The sequence below is a fragment of the Mytilus trossulus genome, unplaced genomic scaffold (genome assembly GCF_036588685.1).
Source record: "Mytilus trossulus isolate FHL-02 unplaced genomic scaffold, PNRI_Mtr1.1.1.hap1 h1tg000024l__unscaffolded, whole genome shotgun sequence".
Lineage (NCBI taxonomy): Eukaryota > Metazoa > Mollusca > Bivalvia > Mytilida > Mytilidae > Mytilus > Mytilus trossulus.
The window spans coordinates 3,959,336-3,984,651 of NW_026963290.1; the positions used below are offsets into that span (position 1 = coordinate 3,959,336).

A 25,316-nucleotide genomic window follows, 5' to 3' on the forward strand; every position below is an offset into this window, starting at 1 on the left:
CTTCTAAAATCAGATTGATACTCTGACGTTACATTAGGAATATGATAGATTATATTTCAATGCAGTTCCTGTTTGAGAAACGACTAATAAAGTAGACGTACTTTCACTAAAACAAATGGCTTTTGGATTTTTCAAGCCGTCTTCGACTCCTAGTATTTTTTTGCTATTCTTCCCATCAGGAGAGATGGCAATTATGCTATCTGAAACAAAGGCGGCAACGAATATGTTTCCAACAGTATCTGTGCACATGTTTCTCGGCCCTTTCATGACATCGGACGAATATTTCCAAACTGTCTTTCCATCTCTATTTCGACAATAAAGAATGTCTTTTTCATAATCAGTAATAAGTGTGTTTTCTCCTATCATATGCACATAGGTTAGTAAATCAATGTCACTTGGGAGAATTTTCAAAATTTTCCCAGAACTATAGTTTATGAAATGAATACCTGTATTTCGAACAGCAGCAGCCAAACAATCTGATTCGACAGATAATCCAAAGACGCAATGTCCTTCTAACAACACGTACTTTACCTTAAAACTTTCTGAATCATATACTTTAATTGATTGTTCTTTATAAAATGATACAGCAATATCGGACTTATTTATGACCGCAAGTCCAAAAGGTTTCGATGTACATACAATATGTTTCTGGTACTCCCCACTTTCATCAAAAATATGTATTCCTCCTTTTTCTTCGTTTGAGTTGTTTGCCAGGACTACTCGTTCATCTGGCAATATTACACAACAACAAATGTTGATATCGATATCAAAAGGAAGCTGGAATTTAGTTAAAAAAGTTAGTTTGATATTTTCTATTCCTGGTTGAATATCTGATAAGATTTTCACAAGATGTGATTTCGGTCCAGGGAAGTGCATGTTTGTTGCTATCTTTGTAAGTTCTACATTTCCCATAGATTTCATTTCTTGTACTAGTTCTTCTATCTCTTTTACAAACTGTATTCCTACACTGATCTCTTTCATACCCGTCGCTTCCTTAACGTATAACATTGTTTCTTTTTCATGAACAACATTCCTGTGTATTTCTTTTAGGGCTATAAACGCTTGAATATCTGTAGCAATGTCAGTGATGACAGAAATGTGGTTTTTATATTCTTTCAGAGTGCATATTTTTTTCTGCAGATGAGAAACCGCTTGATCAATTTGTTGGGATTCTAAACTTATGGTCGAGTCTAGCTCTTGTAGGAGATGTACTTCTAATTTATCCAAATGAGATGCAATTTCTGTACGTTTGGATTTTACTTCTCCGACGAGCAAGTCTTTTTCATGTTGAAGTTTGTCTACATTATCTTTACGATTAGTTTGAAGTTTGGTGGCAAACTCTGTGACATCTTCGATACTTTTCACAACGCTATAATAAAAGGCTGATTCCTTCACCCCCTGAACTACTTTGGTCAGTGACGTTATACCTGGACATTCTGAATGCTCAGCGCTTATGCAATCCATACAACAGACTTTTTCATGGACACTGCAATACAGGTCTAGGGTATTGTCATGACTCGAACACACATGATCTATGTTGCGTACAAAATCTGGAAGAGTTGTGAGATTTTCAATTGTTATAGTTTTGTGCATACGGGAAGCTTTTGAAACCTTATGATACTCCATACATTTTGAGCACAAACCTTCATCACAATTTGGGCACCAAAACTCTGCTACGCTAGTGGAATGTTGAGATTCGCATGGTCCGCAGTAAATATTACTCTCTTTTATCATTGCCCTTTGTAAACAATTGATGCTCTTCACTTGTTTTAAATTGTTTTTATTGTATATGTGTTACACGTTGATCTCTTGTTATACATTCATTTCTTGGCGATATCAATAAATCTTGAATTTTGAACTGTAAATCTGAAAAAGAGCATAATTTTGCAGGACAACATGAAGCGAATATAACGTTAAGAATTTGCTTAAAACTTCAATTGAAATTAACAAATATGAAATGATGGTTCTTCAAAGTTAGTTCAAGATTGCTCTAACAATGGACGTCAGACCTCACAGCAATCTCTTTTTTATCAAATCAATCTCGAAATAATCAAAAATAAACTGCTACATTGTATGCAGGCAAATGAGAATAAGAAACTGGTCATTTACGGATCCATTTGTTACAAGGACAGAGGCGGATCCAGGATTTTGCAAAAGAGGCCCAAACATCAAGTCAACTTTAGAAGTGGGACTTTAACAAAGGTCTATAAAATTATATGTAGCTCCGTAAGGGTCCCCAAAATGCGCCTCTTTAACGTGCAGAGATTGCAGGTGGCTGTATACTTAGAAAATTGCAGGTTTCACCTTGGTATGAGAAAACTGAAAGAAAATTTAGCACATCGAACACCATTTCTAATAACAGTATCCCAATCAGCATTCATTTGTACCGTATGTAAACGCAACGTTTTCAATGTTTTCACACTATCACGTGTTTTTGAATATTTGTTTACCTATATACTCTTATATGTGATATTGCACGATGAAAAATGCCTCCCTGTGGTTTTGAGACGAAAAACAATAAAAAGCTAGAGGCTCTAAAGAGCCTGTGTCGCTCACCTTGGTCTATGTGCATATTAAACAAAGGACACAAATGGATTCATGACAAAATTGTATTTTGGTGATGGTGATGTGTTTGAAGTTCTTACTTTACTGAACGATTTTGCTTCTAACAATTATATCTATAATGAACTTTGCCCATTAGTAACAGAGAACTATATTTGGTAAAAATTTACATAACAAATTAATGAAAATTGTTCAAAATTGACTATAAAGGGCAATAACTCCTTAAGAGGTCAATTGACCATTAAGGTCATTTTGACTTATTTGTAGATCTTACTTTGCTGAACATTAATGCTGTTTACAGTTTATCGCTATCTATAATAGTATTCAAGATAACCAAAAACGTCAAAATTTCTTTAAAAATTTTCAATTGGAGGGCAGCAACCCAACAACCAGTTGTCCATTTCATCTGAAAAATTCAGGGCAGATAGATATTGACTTGATTAACAATTTAACTTCTTGTCAGATTTGCTCTAAATGCTTTGGTTTCATAGTTATAAGCCAAAAACTGCATTTTACCCCTATGTTCTATTTTTAGCCATGGCGGCCATCTTGGTTGAATGGCCAGGTCATCGGACACATTTTTCAAACAAGATACCCCAAAGATGATTGTGGCCTAGTAGTTTCAGTGGAGATTTTTGTAAAAGATTACTTAGATTTATGAAAAATGGTTAAAAATTGACTATAAAGGGCAATAACTCCTTAAGGGGTCAACTGACCATTTTGGTCATGTTGACTTATTTGTAGATCTTACTTTGCTGAACATTATTGCTGTTTACAGTTTATCTCTATCTATAATAATATTCAAGATAATAACCAAAAAAAGCAAAATTTCCTCAAACTTTCCAATTCAGGGGCAGCAACCCAACAACCAATTGACCGATTCATCTGAAAATTTCAGGGCAGATAGATCTTGACCTGATAAACATTTTTATTTTCATGTCAGATTTCCTCAAAATGCTTTGGTTTTTGAGTTATAAGCCAAAAACTGCATTTTACCCCTATGTTCTGTTTTTAGCCGTGGCGGCCATCTTGGTTGGTTGACCAGGTCACGTCACACATTTTTTAAACTAGATACCCCAAAGATGATTGTGGCCAAGTTTGGATTAATTTGGTCCAGTAGTTTCAGAGGAGAAGATTTTTGTAAAAGATTACTTTAATTTACGAAAAATGGTTAAAAATTGACTATAAAGGGCAATAACTCCTAAACAGGTCAACTGACCATTTTGGTCATGTTGACTTATTTGTAGATCTTATTTTGCTGAACATTATTGCTGTTTACAGTTTATCTCTATCTATAATAATATTCAAGATAATATCCAAAAACAGCAAAATTTCCTCAAACTTACCAATTCAGGGGAAGCAACCCAACAACCGATTGACCGATTCATCTGAAAATTTCAGGGCAGATAGATCTTGACCTGATAAACATTTTTATCTCATGTCAGATTTCCTCAAAATGCTTTGGTTTTTGAGTTATAAGCCAAAAACTGCATTTTACCCCTATGTTCTATTTTTAGCCGTGGCGGCCATCTTGGTTGGTTGACCAGGTCACGTCACACATTTTTAAAACTAGATACCCCAAAGATGATTGTGGCCAAGTTTGGATTAATTTGGCCCAGTAGTTTCAGAGGAGAAGATTTTTGTAAAAGATTACTTTAATTTACGAAAAATGGTTAAACATTGACTATAAAGGGCAATAACTCCTAAACGGGTCATCTGACCAGTTTGGTCATGTTGACTTATTTGTAGATCTTACTTTGCTGAACATTATTGCTGTTTACAGTTTATCTCTATCTATAATAATATTCAAGATAATAACCAAAAACAGCAAAATTTCCTCAAAATTACCAATTCAGGGGCAGCAACCCAACAACCGATTGACCGATTCATCTGAAAATTTCAGGACAGTTAGATCTTGACCTGATAAACATTTTTACTCCTTGTCATATTTGCTCTAAATGCTTTTGTTTTTGAGTTATAAGCCAAAAACTGCATTTTACCCCTATGTTCTATTTTTAGCCGTGGCGGCCATCTTGGTTGGTTGACCGGGTCACGCCACACATTTTTTAAAATAGATACCCCAATGATGATTGTGGCCAAGTTTGGTTTGATTTGGCCCAGTAGTTTCAGAGGAGAAGATTTTTGTAAAAGCTAACGCCGGACGACGACGGACGACGGACGCAAAGTGATGAGAAAAGCTCACTTGGCCCTTTGGGCCAGGTGAGCTAAAAAACTGGACCTTTTGCCCTTTGTGTGTTTTTTTGTGTGCACGTACTGACTTTGTGCCATTGATCCTTTTTTTATGGTCGAATCTTGATCTTGTAGGAGATATTTTTTTCTAATTTATCTAATTGAGATGCAATTTCTGTACATTTGGATTTTACTACTTCGGTTAGTAAGTATTTTTCCTGTTGCAGTTTGGCTAAAATATCTTTCCGTTTTTTTGCTGTGCCCGTTATGACTTTTTGTCATTAATTCTTTGTTTTTTTCTCTATTATATAGGTAAAACAATTCAGAGACAAGTGACCGTTAAGTTTCATATCTATGTGGCGCTCGACTTTAGAGCCATAATACCTATGACACTGCTTATAAATTATAAGCAAACTCACATATTATTTTACAAAATGTTTGATAACGTGGAGTAACTATTTGTTTTTCAAATAAAAGATATTCTTAAACCATTTCTTTTCTGCATTCAAATGACTTCCATAATCTGAAATACTATATATATTGATTCAATATATACTGGCCACACTTCCTCAGCACACTTCATGGTCAAACTTCAACTATTTTAACTATGAAATGCAGTTCATAACATCGGTGATTATTATACGATCTAATATTCTCGGTATCTGTGATTTGAAAAATATATTCAGACAAAAGAGTTATTATAAATATATACTCACAAATACTAAAATTGGTTCATTATATAGGACGATGAAAAAGTAGCAAAGTACGCAGGGACAATATTGTACATCCGGGAAATTGTAAATTATAATCTATATATATCTTATGGATAACATTTGTTAACACTGTTACAGCTTAATCACCGTGTAGAACGCCACATGCGGGGTGTCGGCTATGTTTGACATGGGGTGGCAATTTTGAAGCGACAAAAAAGTAACAAGGTAAGTTCAAGCATTAAAATTTCTTATTTTAAGAACTCTCAGTAACATATAACGTACTGCACGGAAGGAACTGAAACACAATCTATTTCCTGAAAGCAGAAGCAGTTGTTTTCAGTGCTCAGTTTTCTCAAACACCTCGCCCTAGTTTTCCGTATTGCAGATTTTGAGGCTTTATATGCAAATTTTGGTATAAAAAACTAATTTACACAACTACCCTCCGTATTATTTATAAAGAATTGTATTCCTCTCATTTCACTTCTACCAAATACCAGTTTCTTAGTTAAAATTAATTGGTTTTAAAACTATTATTCATCAAAATATAAAGTGTCGCTCGGGGTGTCAGATTTTGCATGTCAAGGGGTAGAGGCTTGTCATTAAAAAAAATATTTGCATGTAAATTTGTCTTCATATGATACAATTTAATTCAAACACAACTTCTATATGATGACAGAATAAGGCGGGGTACTTCATTTTGTCTGTTTTAGTCTTAGAAAAATTCTTAAAAATATGCTTTTGATTTCATTCATAGTATAAAATGGCTCAAAATATTTAGTTTTAAAGCTGTTAAATGATTTCTTTTCCTTTTCAGTCTACCATGGTCAGACGAAAGTCAAGGTTATGACTCAATACACCCAAACCTGGCGGAAAATCACAAAATAGTTTTCAATAAAAGATCTACCCTAAACCTCCACCAGCCAAACTGCATCATACTTCATCACCAGGTTCATCTAAAAGCAATCGTGCACGCCGCAAAAATGCATCACTCCAAAAAGAATTAGATTACTCTCTCCAAAGAAACACTCACCGGCATCTTTTTCATCAAATGGCAACAAAACTTTAAGTAATTCTGAAGACAATGATACTACAATTGTAAATGATTTCAAAACAGAGATAAAAAATTTAATATATAAAAAAGTTTAAAAGCTAAATTTCTAGCATTTATCCAAATGGTAAAATACAATACATTTCTTCTAGAAGGCAATATTTCGCTTAATTTTTCCTAGAAACAGTCATATTAATGTTAAATAGAATAAAATCAGTTTGGACTGTTCAAAGCATTTAACTAATTGTATATCTATTCAACTTAATTCAAATCAATAATGATTTGATAATAAATCGGGTACACCCTTCTTCATTCTTACGTGCATTTGTCAATATATTTGTTATTTAAAGGTATAATATAAAACAAATAGCATTTCACTTCTATTGATATACAATTATTTGTCTTCTTTGAGGTTCTATTTTCTATGTTTATAAATGAAAATGCAAATTACTTAAAAGACTAAAATATGGACCAAATGACAAACTTTAAGTTTGTAATTTGTCATCATAACAGTGTAGGTGTGTTTAAATTAAAAAGTATCAGACAGAGACCGATTTATAAGAAAATGTATTCTTTTTTATGACAAGCCTCTACCCCATGACATGCAAAATCTGACACCCCGAGCGACACTTTATATTTTGGTGAATAAAAGATTTAAAACCAATTGATTTTAACTAAGAAACTGGTATTTGGTAGAAGTCTATGAGAGGAATACAATTCTATATAAATAATACGGAGGGTATTTGTGTAAAGTAGTTTTTTATACCGAAATTTACATATAGAGCCTCAAAATCTGCAATACGGAAAACTAGGGCGAGGTGTTTGAGAAAACTGAGCACTGAAAACGACTGCTTCTGCTTTCAGGAAATACATTCCGTTGCGGTTCCTTCCGTGCAATACATTACATGATACTGAGAGTTCTTAAAATAAGAAATTTTGATGCTTGAACTTATCTTGTTACATTTTTGTCGCTTCAAAATTGCCACCCCATGTCAAGCATAGCCGACACCTCGCATGTGGCGTTCTACACGGTGTTAATGAAATGAAATGAAGATTGATTATTTTTTCAAAGTTAAATACTTGTTTACGGTAAACAAAAAATCTTAAACTTTAATAAAAGCCTTTTTTGAATAAAAAAATAAAGTTGGAATTGTTGTTATATAAGTTGTTTTCGACTGTAATATCACATCGACACTAAGTCGTAACTTAATTTATCAATTAAAAAATAATAAAGCAGTATTTTACTTGGTAAAAAAAGTTTAATTAAAATCAACAACCAAAAAATGTTGCGGAATAAATAAAGATCGCTGAAACTGAATGTTTAGGATTTTAAAAAGTCAATGCTGAATTGTCAAACAACGCACGCGTGTTTGAATTAGGTGGAACTGTCTCATTAGACTACATGGATATTTTGTTCATGGACGAGAAGCTAATAACAATCAATCAATCAATCAAGCTTAGTTCTGCCTTTTATCAAATGTGTTACTAAAAAAATTGAAAGGCCTACAAAAAGCATTTTAGTACAACTAAAAAGGTATTAAAATGGCAATTCAAGACAGTGTCCTAGTCAGGAATTTCCAAGGTTGTTGTTTGTTTGTTTGTTGTTGTTGTTTTTTTTTTTTGGGGGGGGGGACCCAACTTAAACAATTTAAACAGAACAACGTTATGTACTTATTGGTTTTCAATTGGGGCTCGTAAGGGGTTTTCGTACGACCCCCCCCCCTCGAACCCCATTGACTTCGGTTATACAGCAAGAACTATACACACATTGTCTGAAATTTGACCCAAAATGTTGAGGCCAACCATGCAACCTTGAACCTAGATATCCAAAAAAGAACTTTTGTCTTTAAGGTGTCTAAAATACTTTAAAACTGAGAGAAATCATGCTGCGTCGTTATAAAAATATTTCTAGTCAATGCATGTTAGTGTGGAACACATCGTTGTGAATTTGAATGTATATTATTAAGTAGTGATGGTAATTCAATCTGAATGTAAACAAGAAAGTTGTGAAATTCAATCTTAATGTTTATATATATAATAAACGAATACAAGTTGCGAATCTTAATGAATATAATAAAGGTATACAATTCAATCTGAAAAAAAAATATAAGAAAATTGTGAAAATCAATCCGAACGTATAATAAAGTTGTGAAATTATATAGGAAAGTTGCGAATCTTAATGAATATAATAAAAGTGTGTAATTCAATCTGAATGTATATAAGAAAGTTGTGAATCTGAATGTAAATAATAAAGTTGTGAAATTCAATCTGAATGTATATAAGAAAGTTGAAATTGAATCTGAATATATATTCAAAATATTTTAAAAATATGAAAGATTGTACTTTAAAGCGAACCCCTGTTGTGAAGCAACCAGCAATGACGATGTTATTGCACTAAAGTAAAGAGCTTTTGGATTTTTCAGGCCGTCTTCGACTCCCAATAGTTTTTTGCAAGTCTTCTCATAAGAAGACACGACAATTAAGCCTTGCGAATCATATGCAGCAACGAATATGTTTCCAAAAGCATCTGTGCATATGTCTTTCGGTCCTTTCATAGCGTGAGACGAAAATTTCCATACCGTCTCTCCTTCCCTATTAAGACAATGTACAGTATGATTTGTTTCATCGGCAACGAATGTGTTTCCTCTCTTGATATGAACATAACTTAAGTTTTCTATATAACTTGGGAGAACTTTCAAAATATTTCCATCGCTGCATTTTATGAAAAAAATACCATCATCCCGTATTGTTATACGCCTGACAATTAACATAGCATGAAAATAAAACATGGGAGTAAAATATATAATAGTGTCCTGATACCAATACAGATTTAGTGGTAAACGACATAGAAGGAATGCAGAAGACTTGATTAACTACTGGTACTCAAAACCCCCCAAAAAGTCATAAATGTTATTGTTTAATTAATAGTAAAAGTTATTTTGAAACCAATGGCTTAATTTCTTATATAAGACCGTTAATTGTATAATGCTTGAAGAAAAATTTAACTAGAAAAACAATGTTTCACCATGAAAAAAACTTCAACATGACATATAAAGGGAGACCAATCCAGGAGATTTTCAGTTGTAAAGACTACCATTTGTCAAATAATATAGTATTGCTATGTTTGCAGCACACATGTGTGACTGTATGAATCAAGGTCTTGATTTTGCAAGTTGTCCACTAATTTATGCAATTTACGAAGAAAGGCACACACATTTTCAAAATAGTATGCAAAGTGATCCAATTTAAAGTAAAAGAAAATAATGTCAGGGAGGACTGTGGATACTTCTATTGAGCCGACAAGGTGTTTGGACAGACTTATATATGAATATAAATTCAAAGCATTTAAAAGTGTTTTCTGTAAAAGTGCTGTCTGCAGATAACAGATTCACAGATGTTGTCTAAAATCATCTGCTTTGGTTTCTTATAGTCTATAACCACATCTAAGGGAATCGGAATGTATTGCCAATCCTTGGTTTTGTCCATGTTTGCCCATTTTGTTCAAACTAATTTTCTCCTTCTGAAAGTTCACGACAAATGGAACCAAAAACTTTTGTTATCAATATAAAAAAGAAGATGTGGTATGATTGCCAATGAGCCAACTCTCCACAAGAGACCAAATGACACAAAAATTATCAACTAAAGGTCTTCAAAAATGAGCAAAACCCATACTACATTGTCTGCTATAAAAGGCTCCAAAAAGACAAATGTAAAACAATCCAAATGGGAAAACTGTTTAACAATGAGAGAGCCCTGTTGTAGTGGTTAGTGCATCAGACTACTGACACAAAGGTTCCTGGTTCGATTCCCGTTCAGGATGAAAATTTCAGGAACTCAATTTTTCGACTCTCCCTTAACACCATTTGCGAGTATGGTCTTAAGGAAACGATGAAAGTCCGTCGGAAGGGGACGAAAAATGGCTGACCCATGTTAAGAGAGAGCCATATCTCTTGCACTCTACAGATACCCTTGTAGATTTAGAAAAAGAGTAGGCTAATGCCGCTACAAGGCAGCACTCGCACCCGCAAAGTGGAAATGGATTAATATAAGTTGCAAAACTTGTTTCCCAATCCACTATAAATAAATATGTTTAATTAAATTAATGATTGTATTGCACATCTTTCAGTTTGGATAAATAAGAAAAAGACAATTACTTCTATTTAAGTCTATATTTAATAAGCAGGATTCTATATTAGCTGCTCTGTGACAAAATACAGATATTTCTATTTAGGATTATGCCATTAAACAGATATACAAAAAACAATGTTGACATATTATTTATATATTCTAGTACAATAACTATGTACATGATCATACACAAAACTCATATAACTTGAAAAGTTTTAGATGCAATTGTTTAGCTTCAAGGGAAATGTTTTTCAACTGAGAATAGTCAAAGAAGTAAACTTTTTATCAAATTAAAAAAAAAATCAAAATAGAAAATGTGTATGAACTTAATTTTCTTTCTTTTTATCTTTGAAAAAACAAATTACATACTATTTTTAAGTTAGCAGTTCCTTATATTAAACAGAGTTTAATTTTTGAGGTTGTTTGTGTAAAAAAAAATTGAATGGAACTTTTAATATTCAATGTAACCCCATATGAGTATTTTATCTCTCAACAGATCTTATAAAATGCTAAATAAGCTGAAATTAGCAAAAATATTATTTAATGAACAGTTATCCTAATATACTACTAAATAAAAGAAAATAAATATTGTAAAAATTCAAAAATTAAATGGTATTAAAAATAGTAGAATATTTAACCAGCCCACGATATATAAAAAATAAAAATAAATATTTATAGTCTAATTTCATCAAAATTTGTGTGGAGTAGCATTTCTGTTTAACTTGCAATTTTTTAAACTCTTTTTTGTTTAAAAAATCATAATTTATCCATTTCTTAATCGCATAATTCGCAAACAAAAATTGTCCCTCTTTTCTTTTTAATAATCCCAAAAAAGCTTAAGATGAAATAATTACATGATTAAAGTTAAAGCTTTTCAAATAAATGCTAAACATAAAATATTAAAAACAAACAAAAACATTAAAAAAATTAAAATACCAATTACTGCTGACAATGAAATTTTATCACAAAAAATGTATGACTAAACTAGAGATATGTATACATGTAATAAAACACTGCACAACATCAAAATCTGTATTCTCAGGTTAACAGTTTAAGTAAAACTTTATAGCAAAAAGATTCTGTTCAACTTAGCTTTCCACTATAGGTTATTATGATATGATATATCAAAATTCTATTTTAAGCATTCTAACTTGACAATCAGTGCAGTCATGTGCAATTTGTTTTATTTGTTAACTATTTTTTTTTAAATAACATTGAGCATCAATTGTAAAAATGTAAATAACAAAGTATAGACACAAAATATTTTTACACTCAGATATTGTTTTATTAATTAAAAAATACTCTGCATTATCATCATTAGAGTTGTAATTAATTACCAAATACTAAAATTAAAAATATTGGTTTTATTAAAATTAAAATATAAGAGGCTTTTTTTGTTATCTACACTGAAAAAAATACTGAACAGAAAATTAAAGTATTTGAAAAACTATATCAGCCAGTAAAACCACATAACTCTAATGATTTATACAACATAATCATATTTATAAACATGTGAAACATTTATAAAATGTGTAATAACAACATATGAGATGATAAACAAATTTCATAAAACATTAAAATTATATCTTTAGCAAAACCCTGAATGAAACAATGGAATATTATTCACACCAACAACAAAATTAGATATTAAATAGGACGAAAGCATAATTAGGATGTCTAAGACAAAGTTTACACAATAGATTGTGCAAAAATATTTTCATGCAAGATTTTTTTTTTTAGTTTTATTAAAATCTGTATTTAATTTTAAAAGTTTTAACTTTTTGAAAAACTGTACATGGCCTGGAAAAATATTTTGATATTTATTAAAGGTCCTTAATTATGTATAATATGAATTTCAAATCTTATTGTTAGTTGTCAATATTATTTGCAACATTTTTACTTCTTCTGAAAGAAAAAAAATCATGAAAGTCTCCACTGGTGTTGCAAAAATATATACATGATAAACACATTACATTCAATATGAAACATATTGTATTTTTACTTTGTGATTTATATACCAGTACATGTTAAGTGCCACTTATTTACAGAAAGTAAAATTGAAACCCAAATACAAAGAAAAAAAAAATGAAAGATCTTTAAAGTCAATGACGAGCAATATTTTAAATTCTTTATTATCTATACTATTCAAGTGAATCAAATTCAAAGTAAATAATACATGAAAAGATCCCTATGACATTCTGTATAAACCTTAATTACCACTATCAGCCCTCTAACTTATATTTGTCAATCAATTAATTTAGCGGGTAAGGATTTTAAACTATCCAATTATTTTTTGTCTTTCTTACGAGATAATGTTCTAAAAAAGCTAGCAATTACCCATAGCTATCAATGGTTTTACCAAAATGATGTCATCAAGGATCTGACCATGTGTCATCAATAAAAATGATGGGAGAAATGTGATTGCTGCATTTAGTATATAAACTATGCATTATATATGACATAAATACACCCATACTGCAGTAATAAATTAACATCAAATATACATATAATGATACACAGTATATAAAAACTATCCATTATAACACTAAACAATACTAATTAGTATATTTTTTGTCTTCTAAAATCATATCTTACGTTTACACTGCATTTAAAAATACCACTGAAAGAAAATCAGCCTCAGTATTATTTGACATATTTTTCAGAGGCAAGAGTTTTTTACTTCTATAATGGACTCACAGGTGTTTTATGACAATAGAAATAGTCTTGATCCTCAAGCATGGAAACCACCTCTCCCCACCTAACCATCAAATGAGCCTGAGTATGTTATCATAATTTGTAAAGTATGTCGTAAAAAGGTTCTATTTGCTTCAAATTGAGGAATTTGTTCAACAAAACCAGATTATCAAATTATCATGTGTGGTCACCTATTGTAAACCTCTTTATCAAACTAAATTTTATGTCGCTCAATATACAATGTTAGTCAAATAGACATATTTTTTTAATCAATTTTTTATAGTCAATGGTATTTTTAAGCATGAAGTATTTTCCTAATTCAATCTTGAGGTTCATTATGCACTTCACTCTTAATTATTTCCTTCAAATTATATCTTATTGTTTTGTAATTGTAGTACATTATGACAAAAGAAAAAAATAATAGTTCATTTTATCTGCAACCAAAGATATAGAAGCATTAAAAAATGATTTTATGGCGAAAGGAAAGATTTTGTCGAGAAGTCAAACTTGTCAGCACATTATCATTTAAAAAAATAAATAATTTATAGCATTAAATTTGAAGATTTTTTTGTGGAGGAATAAATTTAAAATTTTCATATTATACATGTTATATATATACTTTAAAATAAAAAAAGCAGTCTCAATATTTATATTGATCCACTTTGACGATGACCAGATGGATGGACCTAATTCATATTTCAATCAATGTATAAATTTTCTACACACATTTTGTGTTGCATATAAAATTTCACATCATATCTTTACTACACCCTTCTACCAAATACAAACAAACATCTAAATTTAGAACCACTCAGTTGCTGTCACATTAGTACTGAGTACGTGTTTCGTAGGTGGTATGTGTTGTCGTTGTGGTGGCAGCTCCACCAGGTGAAGAAGTTGTACTTCTAGCCGAGAAGCTGGAGCCACTGTCCTGCCACTTACGGAATTGGAAGAAGATATCTGCGCCCAGGACAACCAGGATGAACACGCAGAAAACCTAAAATGAAATATTAAAACAATATTATATTTGTGCAGTTCTGTTAAATCGACAACTTTATAACATGTATTTCATGAAAAGTCTGTTTTAAACTTTTTACTTTAATTTTCTGTGAAATCATTTTCATAAAGACAGTTAATTATTAACTTTTTTTTTAATTTGATTCCTTGTAATTGAAATCAAAAAGTTAACATGCTAAATATTTGTCATCTTTATAAACTGATAATGACTAAATAATGTGTTGAAAGTCTTAGATCAAAGTCATTTAAACTCAGGAAATTTATTATGCATGTATCTGTAACACATAACTGATTAATGAACCATACATATGAGGTCATTTAGTTATCTCCTAATTGAGATAAAGCTTTCTCTAATTCTTTGTCAATTTAACCCTTTCTGTACCCATTGTATAGAATTTTTTAATTAATGTGTGGTTCATATGATCTCACTACTTCATTGGTTAAAATCCGATTACAAATGTATAACGTCACATATTCTTGTTTTCCTCTGAATTTCCTATTGTAACGGCATGAAAAACGGTGACCATGCCTGATGACGTCACCTAGAAAGAACACATCTTTTTTCAGATCAGTCGCAAGAAGCAATAAGATTGCCTGCATATTGTTTGAAAATCATTAGAGAAACAGATTCCACCACCAAATATCATGTAATATGATATTTATCCACTCTGGACAGTTAAATTTTAAATATTTAAATTTTTTAAATTGAACTGTCTCAAGTGGATAAATATTGTATCACACTCGATGTAGTGGTAGAATCTATATAAATCGTCTAATAATGATAAACTATTGCTGGCCTTTTACATAAAGTAAAAGATTGAAAGTGCTTATAAGCACTGAAGGGTAAAGATTGCTTTAATATATCAGTGGGATGTTAAATCAAATAATGCATTTTATACTGCAATCAGCTATTTTAATATACAGATAAAGCTATACGTATAAACGTTAGCTTTATACGTCAATGACCACAACTAACCTATAAGCCCCGCCCACTTATTGTATTTCTTCAACAACGTCATGTGACGACCATGACAACGTAAAGTAACAATGATTAATTAAGTTTATGTTCCATTTCTAATTCCTTAATATGTCAATGTCTTACCGCCTGGACTACGCTCATAGGGAAATACCCCAAAATGGTACCCCAAGAGGGAAATTCCAAACACTTTTTTTAACAATTTTTGTAACATATTTTTTTCATTTTTCATTTATTTTTCCGATTTCAGTATAAAGACAATATAAGTATAGTGTCCTGAAATATGAAATTATTTGTATTCGGCACGAAACGGGAAAATGCTCGGTAGAACCTCGCATTTTCCTGTTTCTAAGCCTCATACAAATAAATTTCATATTTCAAGACATTGTACGCATATTGTCTAAGTATCAAGCATTGGTTGTTGATTCAACTAGATTTCTGGACAAAGCAACATAACTCCAATTTATAAAGCTGACTTTAACGATGACATCATTAATATTTTTAGAAAAGATATTTAATTCCTGCACCTTGTAAAAGTTATGTAATTTTATTGACATTAATTTGTAATTTAAATATCTCAGCATATATTTCGATGATAAATTTCTGTAAATGTTATTGGATATGATGTACAGTCCATTATAGAATGATACAAAAGATAGACACAAACATTGAGTTGATATAGCTGACCTTTTACTTACAGTAACTTAGAACTGACCTTATAACAAAGACTAAACATTAAATGAAGTCAAAATCAGATTATACAGTCACTTGAGATCACTCCCCTTTTTTGATGGAGTTCATGTTGCTTATAGTCTGTAGTTTTCTTAGAAAGCAACCATTCAATGGAGGACGGAGTGTGTTAATGGTCTTCATTTTTTTCCACGTTTTTCCTACACATCTATCAAAATATTTTTCAAAATATAACACTAAAAGGTATGGAGGAAATATATTTTCTGAATATTTTTTTGGTCATTAATGATTTTGTTTCATATTTGGGGTCAGAATATATTGTTTTTTAGCAAAAAAAAACCCATATCTACTCCCCTTGAGACTTGAAGGTCATGTGGAGGGAGAGACAGATAGGGGTCCAGGGGTTGGAAACCCCCTTTTTTGTGGCCGATCAATGCATTTGAAGAAGGACATATAGTTGAAACAATTGATTAAAAATATGAGAATTGGTATGATATATATTGCATGCTGGGAATTGGGGGTCATGAACTTACAGCTGCAGCAATAAATCCACCATTTTGTCCATTGTTGCCAGCTTGTATGGCACATACCAGAAATGATATTAAGTAAAACACACAATATACTACATAGTAAATCAGGATCTGAAATCAAAAGGTATGAAAATTATAGTAGGTACACACAAGATTTTCTGTACAGACACAATGACAGAATTGATAAGTGTTTATAATTTAATGGTATATGACATTCTATACTTAAGTGAATTTATGGTTTATTGATTGTTGAGATGTAGCAGTGCACTTTCAGTATACGATTTTTATTGGTACACCAGTCTTTATCAAATTTGTAAAAAAAAAAGGTGGAATGTGTCCTTGAGACAGAGATGATGCCCCTTCTTGCATATTATATAAAGTTATAAAGAGACACAACTAAAGATTAGTAAAAGTGAAGCAACCAAATTTGTACTTGATCTGAGATTAAATATTGCAAAAGTTTCATAATATTTTGTTGAGGCTAACTTAAGCTAGAGAACTGAAACAAAAATTCATAAATTTTACAATTTCAATTTGTAAAGGGGCATAACTCTAGAACACTAAAAGTGAAACCCTTTAAACTCAACTTGATAGATCTGTATTTTGTGGTTATAAGCAATGTATATAAGTGTCATAACATTTGGTTGAGGCTAACTTAAGTAAGAGAACGGAATGAAAAATTCAGCGATGTCCATTTGTAAAGGGCATACCTCTTGAAAGGTTGATAAAGTGACACCACCTCAATTGTAACTTGATATTTGTTTTGTGGTAATAAGCATTTTGTGCAAGTTTCAGATCATTTGGTAGAGGCAAACAAAAGTTAGAGCACAGAAACCAACTTTGGGATTTACAGACAGACAAGGGTAAAAGTTAATGCCCCAATCATTACACGGTGGGGGCATAAATATACACTTACAATGTGTTGGTGCAAAATATGTAGGAAGGATCCATGAATATGAAACACATTTAAAGTTGTTCAAGTATGAATCATACATGAATGTCACAGTGTCTTAAATGTTGTTTGTTTTCAACTGTAAAAGTCAAATGTATTGTGAAAACTGTGTTAAGCATATGATGGTATACAAAAATTCAAACTTACATATACTGAACTATGAAAAGGGCATTAATTAGCTACGAAAAATTAAATATGATTTTTGTTCTGTTTGAAAGGTGCTTGCGGGTCTAAATCAACTTTTGTTTTCTCATATAGGATTTTGCTATTATTTTCTATGATTAAACTTTATCTTATACCTTATAGAAATACACAAAATAAAATGTCCCTTTTTTCTGTTGAACTAGTAGGAGGAATATTGGTAATATCAAAAAAAAAGAAAGAAAGAAATTAAAGAAATGGCTTAAATTCAAGAATTATTTACTTTATGTACAGCTTGTTTAAGAACAATAATAAAAAATATAAGTCACTGATGAGTTAAAAAAGATATTTCAATTTAAACGTCAAAAAATGACATGTTTGCACCAAAGGGAAATAATTTGGAGCTTTTTCAATGATATAAACATTTTTAAATTCATCTGTGGCCAAACCAAATCAATTTGTCTGGGTGATTTTTATACCATATTTTAAAGTAAAAACTAATAGTGTAAAAGATAAAATATGTAATGAAAAAAACAAATGTTAAGTTTTTAGATTGAGATCATTGAATAATCCGCGAAGCGTATTATGCAAAATGTGAAGAGTCAAAACTTAGTTTTATGGTTCAATAAAATCAAAATAAATTATTGCCATTTATTATAAATAAATTTCTATCAAAAATAAGGCTCAAAGAACTTTTTATATTATTTTTATTAACAATAACAACAAACACACACATGTTGGCGTATGAATACACAACGTCAGAGTAGGCGTGACGCCATAAAAATTGACAACATTGAAAATAAAACTAATAGTTTTAACCAATCAGAAGACAGTATAAACACCAAATTTATAATTATTTATTTATTATGAATTAAACAGAATTTTTCAAAATTTTACAAAGGTTAAAATCGCATTTTGTCAAAAATAACAATTTTAATCACAATAACAAATGCAAGCAATAATTTCTATTTTTACAGTTTACACTTTAGAATGTCAAAAATCAAATTTAAGAATATAGGCCAGATTGTTGAACATGAATTGTAAAGATACATGATTTTTTCATTCTTTTTTACTGATGGGCTGCTGTCTCCCTGATATTTGACCAATAACACTTAGCTTTTTAACATGTATATCATAAGTATCAACCTAGTTTTGACGCAACTTACAATTAACATCCAGGGTCCTGGTAGTTTGTAGATTATACGCAGCATAAAAAAGATCCATAAAATTAGTACAGTAATCAAACAAGATATGCTGACAAACTGTACCCATCCCCCTCCATGGTAGCTGTGGAAGCTTACACAGATAAATACAATCAGACTGAGGACCTGAAATATAAAATAAAAAATAATACAAACTGTTCATATCCCCCTCCCATGTACTAATTTTAGGAGTACCCTGGCCATGGGTTAAAGGTTACACAGATAAATACAATAAGATTGAGAAGCTGAAATAAAATATCATATTCATTTAACTAACATAGTTGTGCTTGCATATGTCATTGTATGTACTTTTGGTTAGAGATTTGTAGACACATATCTCAGACTCAATGCCTGAAACGCTATAATGTTTGGATAGCAAACAAAATATTACACCCAGGAAACTCATCATCTTTAAATAGGATTCGGAAAGAATATCAAAACCATTTTTAGGATCTGACACATTTGCAAGTCTGGATCAATAAGTTCATATTTTGTTAGAACTTATATTTGGTAAAAACATGAACAAATTGAACTTTAGATAATTTTGAATAGTAGTGGATCCAGAGGGGAGTTAAGGTTGGAACCCCCCTTTTTTGGATGATCAATGCATTTGAATGGGAACATATGGTTTGAACCCCCCCCTCCCCCCTCCCCTTTTTGAAAATGAATGGATCTGCCCCTGTTCTATTGTCAAATTATTAAGTTATAAACTGATACACTGAAACATTTCTGATCCAAATATCAAGAAAATAAGCCAAAACTCAAATGTATTTCTTATATTATCAAAATACTACATGTGATGAGGACAAATTGTTATGTGATATAAAGTAAATTTATTTTCAAAGTATTTTTTTACAAAGTAATTCAGGAGATACTTTTTCAACTCCTTTCCAAAAACAGAAAAAAAATATATATATAATATGCTTCTCTAATTCTTCGTCAATTTATCCCTTATATATTTATCTCGAGTGGATAAATATCGTATAACACTCGATGCAGTGGTAGAATCTATATATAACTGCAAACTACGGTAACCAATTATATTAAATGCAGCACTGGTTTTGAAATAACATTACCATTTCTGCTATTTTCAAAATGGAATCTATAGATTTCATATAAATTTTATCCAATCCAACATCTCCACTTGAGCTAGTTGTGGTTGTTGTTTTCTCTGTTGATTCGACATTATATTGGCTGTCCATCTTGAGCCTGTTTGGTAAAGAGGACTTTCTTTTAAATGTATGTGGAATTTCTGAAATAGAGAAAGGAACTAAGTAAGAGTTCAGATTTTGCCGTAAAATCCAATAAAAACATAATTTTTTTGTTGATATTTTTTTTATCCCTTTTAACACACACAAACATCTTACACAAAAAATAAAGTATATGTACTATTTATTAATGATTTAAAATAAACAACTTTGCTGATGTATAAATAGATAGGGGGATTCCTGGTTGTTGGGGAAGGTCACCCTGGATATGACGAGGTCGGATATGACCCTATTCTGCTAATATTAAAAATTTGTAAGGGTTCCTCGGAACCCAGTGTCTCGCCTATTTTTGCTGTAAATCGCAGGCTCAACAACAATGAGGGAAAAAATCAATAAAAATATTCCTCTTGTTACTATTTTATGATTGTAAGAAAATCTAAGTCCATTTGAAAGTAAATTACAGAAAAAAACGGAGTAATCTTTTTACAAACTTTACTTCTGGATACAATCTTATGATCATAAATAAGCTTCTGTCCAAGTTTGGTACAAACCCAGGATAGTTTAAGAAAGTTATTTAAATTTTAAAAACTTTAACCACAGAGTGAATGTAATGGTTCCCTGCAGAAAAACTAAGTCCATTTAAAAGTTAAATATGGAAAATATGGATTAATATTTACAAAATTTACTTCTGGATACTATCTTATGATCATAAACAAGCTTCTGTCCAAGTTTGGTACAAACCCAGGATAGTTAAAGAAAGTTATTAAAATTCTAAAAACTTTAACCACAGAGTGAATGTAATGTTTCCCCGCAGAAAAAACTAAGTCCATTTATAAGTAAAATACGGAAAAAATGGAATTTTATTTTTACAAAATTTACTTCTGGATATTATCTTATGATCATAAACAAGCTTCTGTCCAAGTTTGGTACAAACCCAGGATAGTTTGAGAAAGTTATTAAAATTCTAAAAACTTTAACCACAGAGTGAATGTTTTGTTTCCCCGCAGAAAAAACTAAGTCCATTTATAGTAAAATACGGAAAGAATGGAATTTTATTTTTACAAAATTTACTTCTGGATACTATCTTATGATCATAAACAAGCTTCTGTCAAAGTTTGGTAGAAATCCAGTATAGTTTAAGAAAGTTATTAAAATTTCAAAAACTTTAACCACAGAGTGAATATTTGTTGACGCCGCCGACGACGCCGACGACGACGGAATGAAGGATCGCTTAGTCTCGCTTTTTCGACTAAAGTCGAAGGCTCGACAAAAATGTAACTACTTATTGAACCTACAGATTTATATCTGAGTAGTTTACATACATTAACTATAGCATTCAAACAAATAATCACACACATGGATCTTTAACTAATTCACCTTGAAGTATAAACAAATGATAAACACCAATAAAGTTTATATCAACTAAATCACTTTGAATCTTAAAGGCAACAACTCAAATTATGTTTCCTTCCAATAATATTTGTATCTTACTTTGTGATTGACAATCACCTTAATGGCCAGTATATACATTCCACAGCAAAATTTTCAATCAGAATTTAAGTATTAGCAAAATATTCACAGTTGCAGATTAATATTGTAATGATTAACATGAAGTGCATGCCAAAAAAGCATGTTTTAGTTCAAATAAATATAAATAGATTAGAGTAAGACCAATTATAAGCTGCTGAACAAATTTCATTTTCTTAAAACTTTAATAGTTATGTTTGAGTTGTATCTCTTTGAAAAAAAGAGAAAGTACTATATAACTTATAACATATATTCAATCCTCAAGGTGTATTGTGGTGCTACTGAAAATGTAGTACCTATATACATTACATGTACATCAGCAACATGTATTGTTGATATCCATACTACTTTTATTATCAAGTGTGCACACATTGAAATGTATTGCCTGCTTTCTTGCTTTTGATTACATTCTATGTTGAGCAACTGTTGTCTAAATCTATGAGATGAAGGTATTATTTCAAATATAACATAAAAGTTTAAAATATCATAAATTAAAAGAATAAATCTTGAAAGTTATACAATTCTTCACAGTATAAATCAGATCTACTTGTATGCTTTAACTGGAAGCATAGATATTAAGTCAAATGTCATTATGACATCAGTTTTCTATCAGGACCAGATTTTTCACCAGGAAAGCTACATTGTACATGCTTAATGATCCTTAATCAAGTTTGTTTGTCTTGGGAAATATTGTGTCAATATTTATAAAATATAACAAGACTCACTCATTACTCATTTATAGCCTGTTAAAACATGACATAATTATATCAGGCATAAACAAAGTTGTTGAGAAAAATCTTTTTAATTAAATATCTTTTACTCTATACAGCATTAAAATTCTGGTTTATTTCAGCAACTTTTAAATTTGGACTTAGTTAAGAAGGGAGATAAGCTCTGCAACCTCTTTGCACTTAAATTTTTTTGTAACTTTGCACATTGTAACATAATTATCATATTAATTAAACCAACAAGTCTGCAGTAAATAATTGTCATTTTGTTTCTTTATATCACAAGAACTTGGCAGATATAGTCCTGTAGCGATATAATAACAACGTATATACATGTATAACAATTCCCATCTACATGATACATGTAATAGTTAATTATTTTCTTGTGTTAATGTAGTCTGTATCTCTGAGCATTGAATGGAGAAAATAAGCAGTTTTTATCAAGTTGTGTTATGAGTATGAAGTTAATTATTGTGTAACACTTATTTGAAGGTAATGTCAGACAATGACTATTGGAAACCACAGCTGTGCGATGTGTGTTTAGAAACTGTCTATTCACCAACTGCTAAAAATGCAACAAGTTGTTTCATTGTTATTTTATAGCTAGTACATGTATTTATTGTTCACATATATATTCCAATTTTAATGGTTTGTAAAAAAATTGTTAGTTTAAGAGAACTTGGTTTTGTAGTTTCATACTTAACCATGCAATGTTAAATATACATATATATATATATATATATGCATTTGTTTGCTCATGTACAAAATGTATTACATTAATTCTGTAGATTTAATAAAAAAAAATTCATGTAATGTAAATTTGTATCTGTTTGTATTTTCATAGTGTTCTTGTTTTCTTTTTATGTGTGTGTATGAAATAAAACTAATTCACAATTACATGTAAGGGTTACCAGGTTACAATACTTGGTATTTAAGAATGTTGGGACCATCCTCTATTTTAGGGAAGATTCAGGGAGGTCACACCCTGTCTCTATGGAGCTGCATATATGGTTATTGCACAGTCCCACTCCAAACATTGTCTTTTGTGACAAGGGCCTCAATTTTTTTTATAAATCCTGGACTGACACCAAGTTTCATCTCAATGCTTTAAATTAGAATCATCCTGTACAATTCTTCGTAAAAAATTTACCCCAGCCTCCGATGCTACAATTTTTTGACAATCACTTTTTTACATAAAATTGTACCCCTATCCTTTTGGCTTTTTTAAAACTGTAAATAAAGTACATGCATTACTGTCTTTTGACAAAATGTATGACAGGTAAAAAAATATAAATTATTAGAAATACATGTATGAATAAGGTTCAGGACTGTGAAGGGGATAAAAAGAGAGAGGAGGTTTACCTAGCAAACCAATGTATGGAATGATACATAAAAAGTTTATGCATTTATCATATAATTATATATGAAGCTACATATGTATGTTAGGAGGAACACTAGCCCCTGTCCCCTCTTAATCTGAGTCTTTAAATCAAATATTCAAAAATGTAATTTTCTGCATATATATAATGCATCTGCAATCTTTTGAACTGTTTTTTATGTGCATTTTATAATCCATCTGCACATGATATACCATGTAACACACTTATGTTTTTAATTATATATCAATATTTGATCATAAATATATCTTCATTTTACCATGCAGTTATATAATTTCAATGTGACCATGACAGGGCTTAATAACAAGATTCATTTTTCAATTTACATATTTATGGATTTTTTTTCGTAAGAATGATAGTAAACTACAAAACATTTTACCCTGCATTCATAAATATGTAAATCTATTGATCAACCTTACGGTTTCTAGTTATTTTATGTTCGTACAGTAATCCAATATAAAATGTGTAAAATCAGATTGATCATTTTTATGTGCAGAAATCACCAATATTTCTATTCCTAAGAGAGTAACTCCTTCATCATTTCCATGTCATGTTGTGATGACTTTAATTCAGTTATACAATTTTGTACCAGATGAAAAGATTGGTAATTAAACATCACTCGGATATGACATCTGCAAACTGTTCATAATATAATGCAGTGGTGGATCCAGGGGGAGAGTTCTGGGGGTTGGAACCCCCTTTTCTTAGACGATCAATGCATTTAAATGGGGACATAGAGTTGGAACTCCCCCTTTATTTTGGGTTGAGACCTCCCCCCCTTTTCCCTCTTGAAAATGGCTGGATCTGCCCCTGAAATGACAATATTAGAAAAAAGCTGAGGAAGATTTAGCCTTGATTATACATTTGTACATTTACATGATATACATCTGTGCTTTCATCCTTTTTACATGGTATGACTTGATATAAATTGAAACATCAATCAGAAATGACATCTTAAAACTGTACATTATATAATGACCCTAATAGAAAAATATCTGACTAAGATTTAGCCTCGGTCATACATATATATGTGTGTATACTTCATCCTCTTATACATGTATGTTATATATAACTTGATATACATTACTTAATAAATATACACAGAAGCATTTGATACCTTGAGCATTCCCACTTAAGTTAACAACATCTAACATAAGAACCTTTGACATCATCTAAGGGCCTTCTGGCCTAACAATACATACCTACTACCTGTTAAACAAGGTTTATATCTAAATTCCTTTGTCCAGGTGATGAATTAATATAATTTTAAAATGGCAACAAAACTCATCTCATGAAACATTCATTTTGTATAACAATGAAAGGAAATTCAGTTACTTCAAATATAGAATGGATTTCCCATTGATAAAAGGAAATAAAATCTTCCTGTAGAAGTATTTATTTTGACTGATGTATAAAGACTTTTTAACTATTGATCATATTTATATTTATCAGTAAGATTTAATATTCTGTTTATTTTTAATTTTTGGTTGTTTTTCTTTTCTTTCCTTTTTTATATCAATGTGACAAAATAACTAAGATTACATTGTTTACATTAATATATACTTATATGACTTACATTTAAAGGATGTGAAAGTTCACTGATGATAAAAAAA

At 30.8% G+C, this 25,316-nt stretch overlaps 2 protein-coding genes across 3 annotated transcripts; both read right to left on the reverse strand.

Annotated features, from left to right (window-relative positions):
• On the reverse strand, positions 1–5,534 carry LOC134698889 (tripartite motif-containing protein 2-like). Its single transcript, XM_063560568.1, has 2 exons — positions 5,469–5,534; positions 1–1,866 (listed from the first exon to the last, which is right to left on the reverse strand). The coding sequence occupies exon 2, from the start codon at positions 1,732–1,734 to the stop codon at positions 34–36; it is 1,701 nt and encodes a 566-aa protein (XP_063416638.1). The 5' UTR covers positions 1,735–1,866; positions 5,469–5,534; the 3' UTR covers positions 1–33.
• A 7,378-nt stretch (positions 5,535–12,912) lies between these two features.
• Positions 12,913–25,316, reverse strand: LOC134698883 (plasmolipin-like). 2 transcript variants are annotated; one of them, XM_063560562.1, is made up of 5 exons: positions 25,280–25,316; positions 19,920–20,095; positions 18,808–18,969; positions 16,552–16,659; positions 12,913–14,332 (listed from the first exon to the last, which is right to left on the reverse strand). In XM_063560562.1, the coding sequence occupies exons 2-5, from the start codon at positions 20,043–20,045 to the stop codon at positions 14,162–14,164; spliced, it is 567 nt and encodes a 188-aa protein (XP_063416632.1). In that variant the 5' UTR covers positions 20,046–20,095; positions 25,280–25,316; the 3' UTR covers positions 12,913–14,161. The 2 variants fall into 2 exon arrangements, with proteins under 2 accessions (XP_063416632.1, XP_063416631.1); XM_063560561.1 differs by lacking the exon at positions 25,280–25,316 and adding an exon at positions 24,906–25,026.

What these genes read in the sequence shown, in the direction of transcription:
- LOC134698883 (XM_063560562.1), bottom strand. Translation starts at nt 20,045, where the DNA reads ATGGACAGCCAATATAATGTCGAATCAACAGAGAAAACAACAACCACA. An exon ending in CAGGACCCTGGATGTTAATT is followed by an intron (nt 16,660 to 18,807) that starts GTAAGTTGCGTC and finishes TTTTGATTTCAG; the next exon opens with ATCCTGATTTACTATGTAGT. An exon ending in GTGGATTTATTGCTGCAGCT is followed by an intron (nt 14,333 to 16,551) that starts GTAAGTTCATGA and finishes ATTTCATTTTAG; the next exon opens with GTTTTCTGCGTGTTCATCCT.
- LOC134698889 (XM_063560568.1), bottom strand. Translation starts at nt 1,734, where the DNA reads ATGATAAAAGAGAGTAATATTTACTGCGGACCATGCGAATCTCAACAT.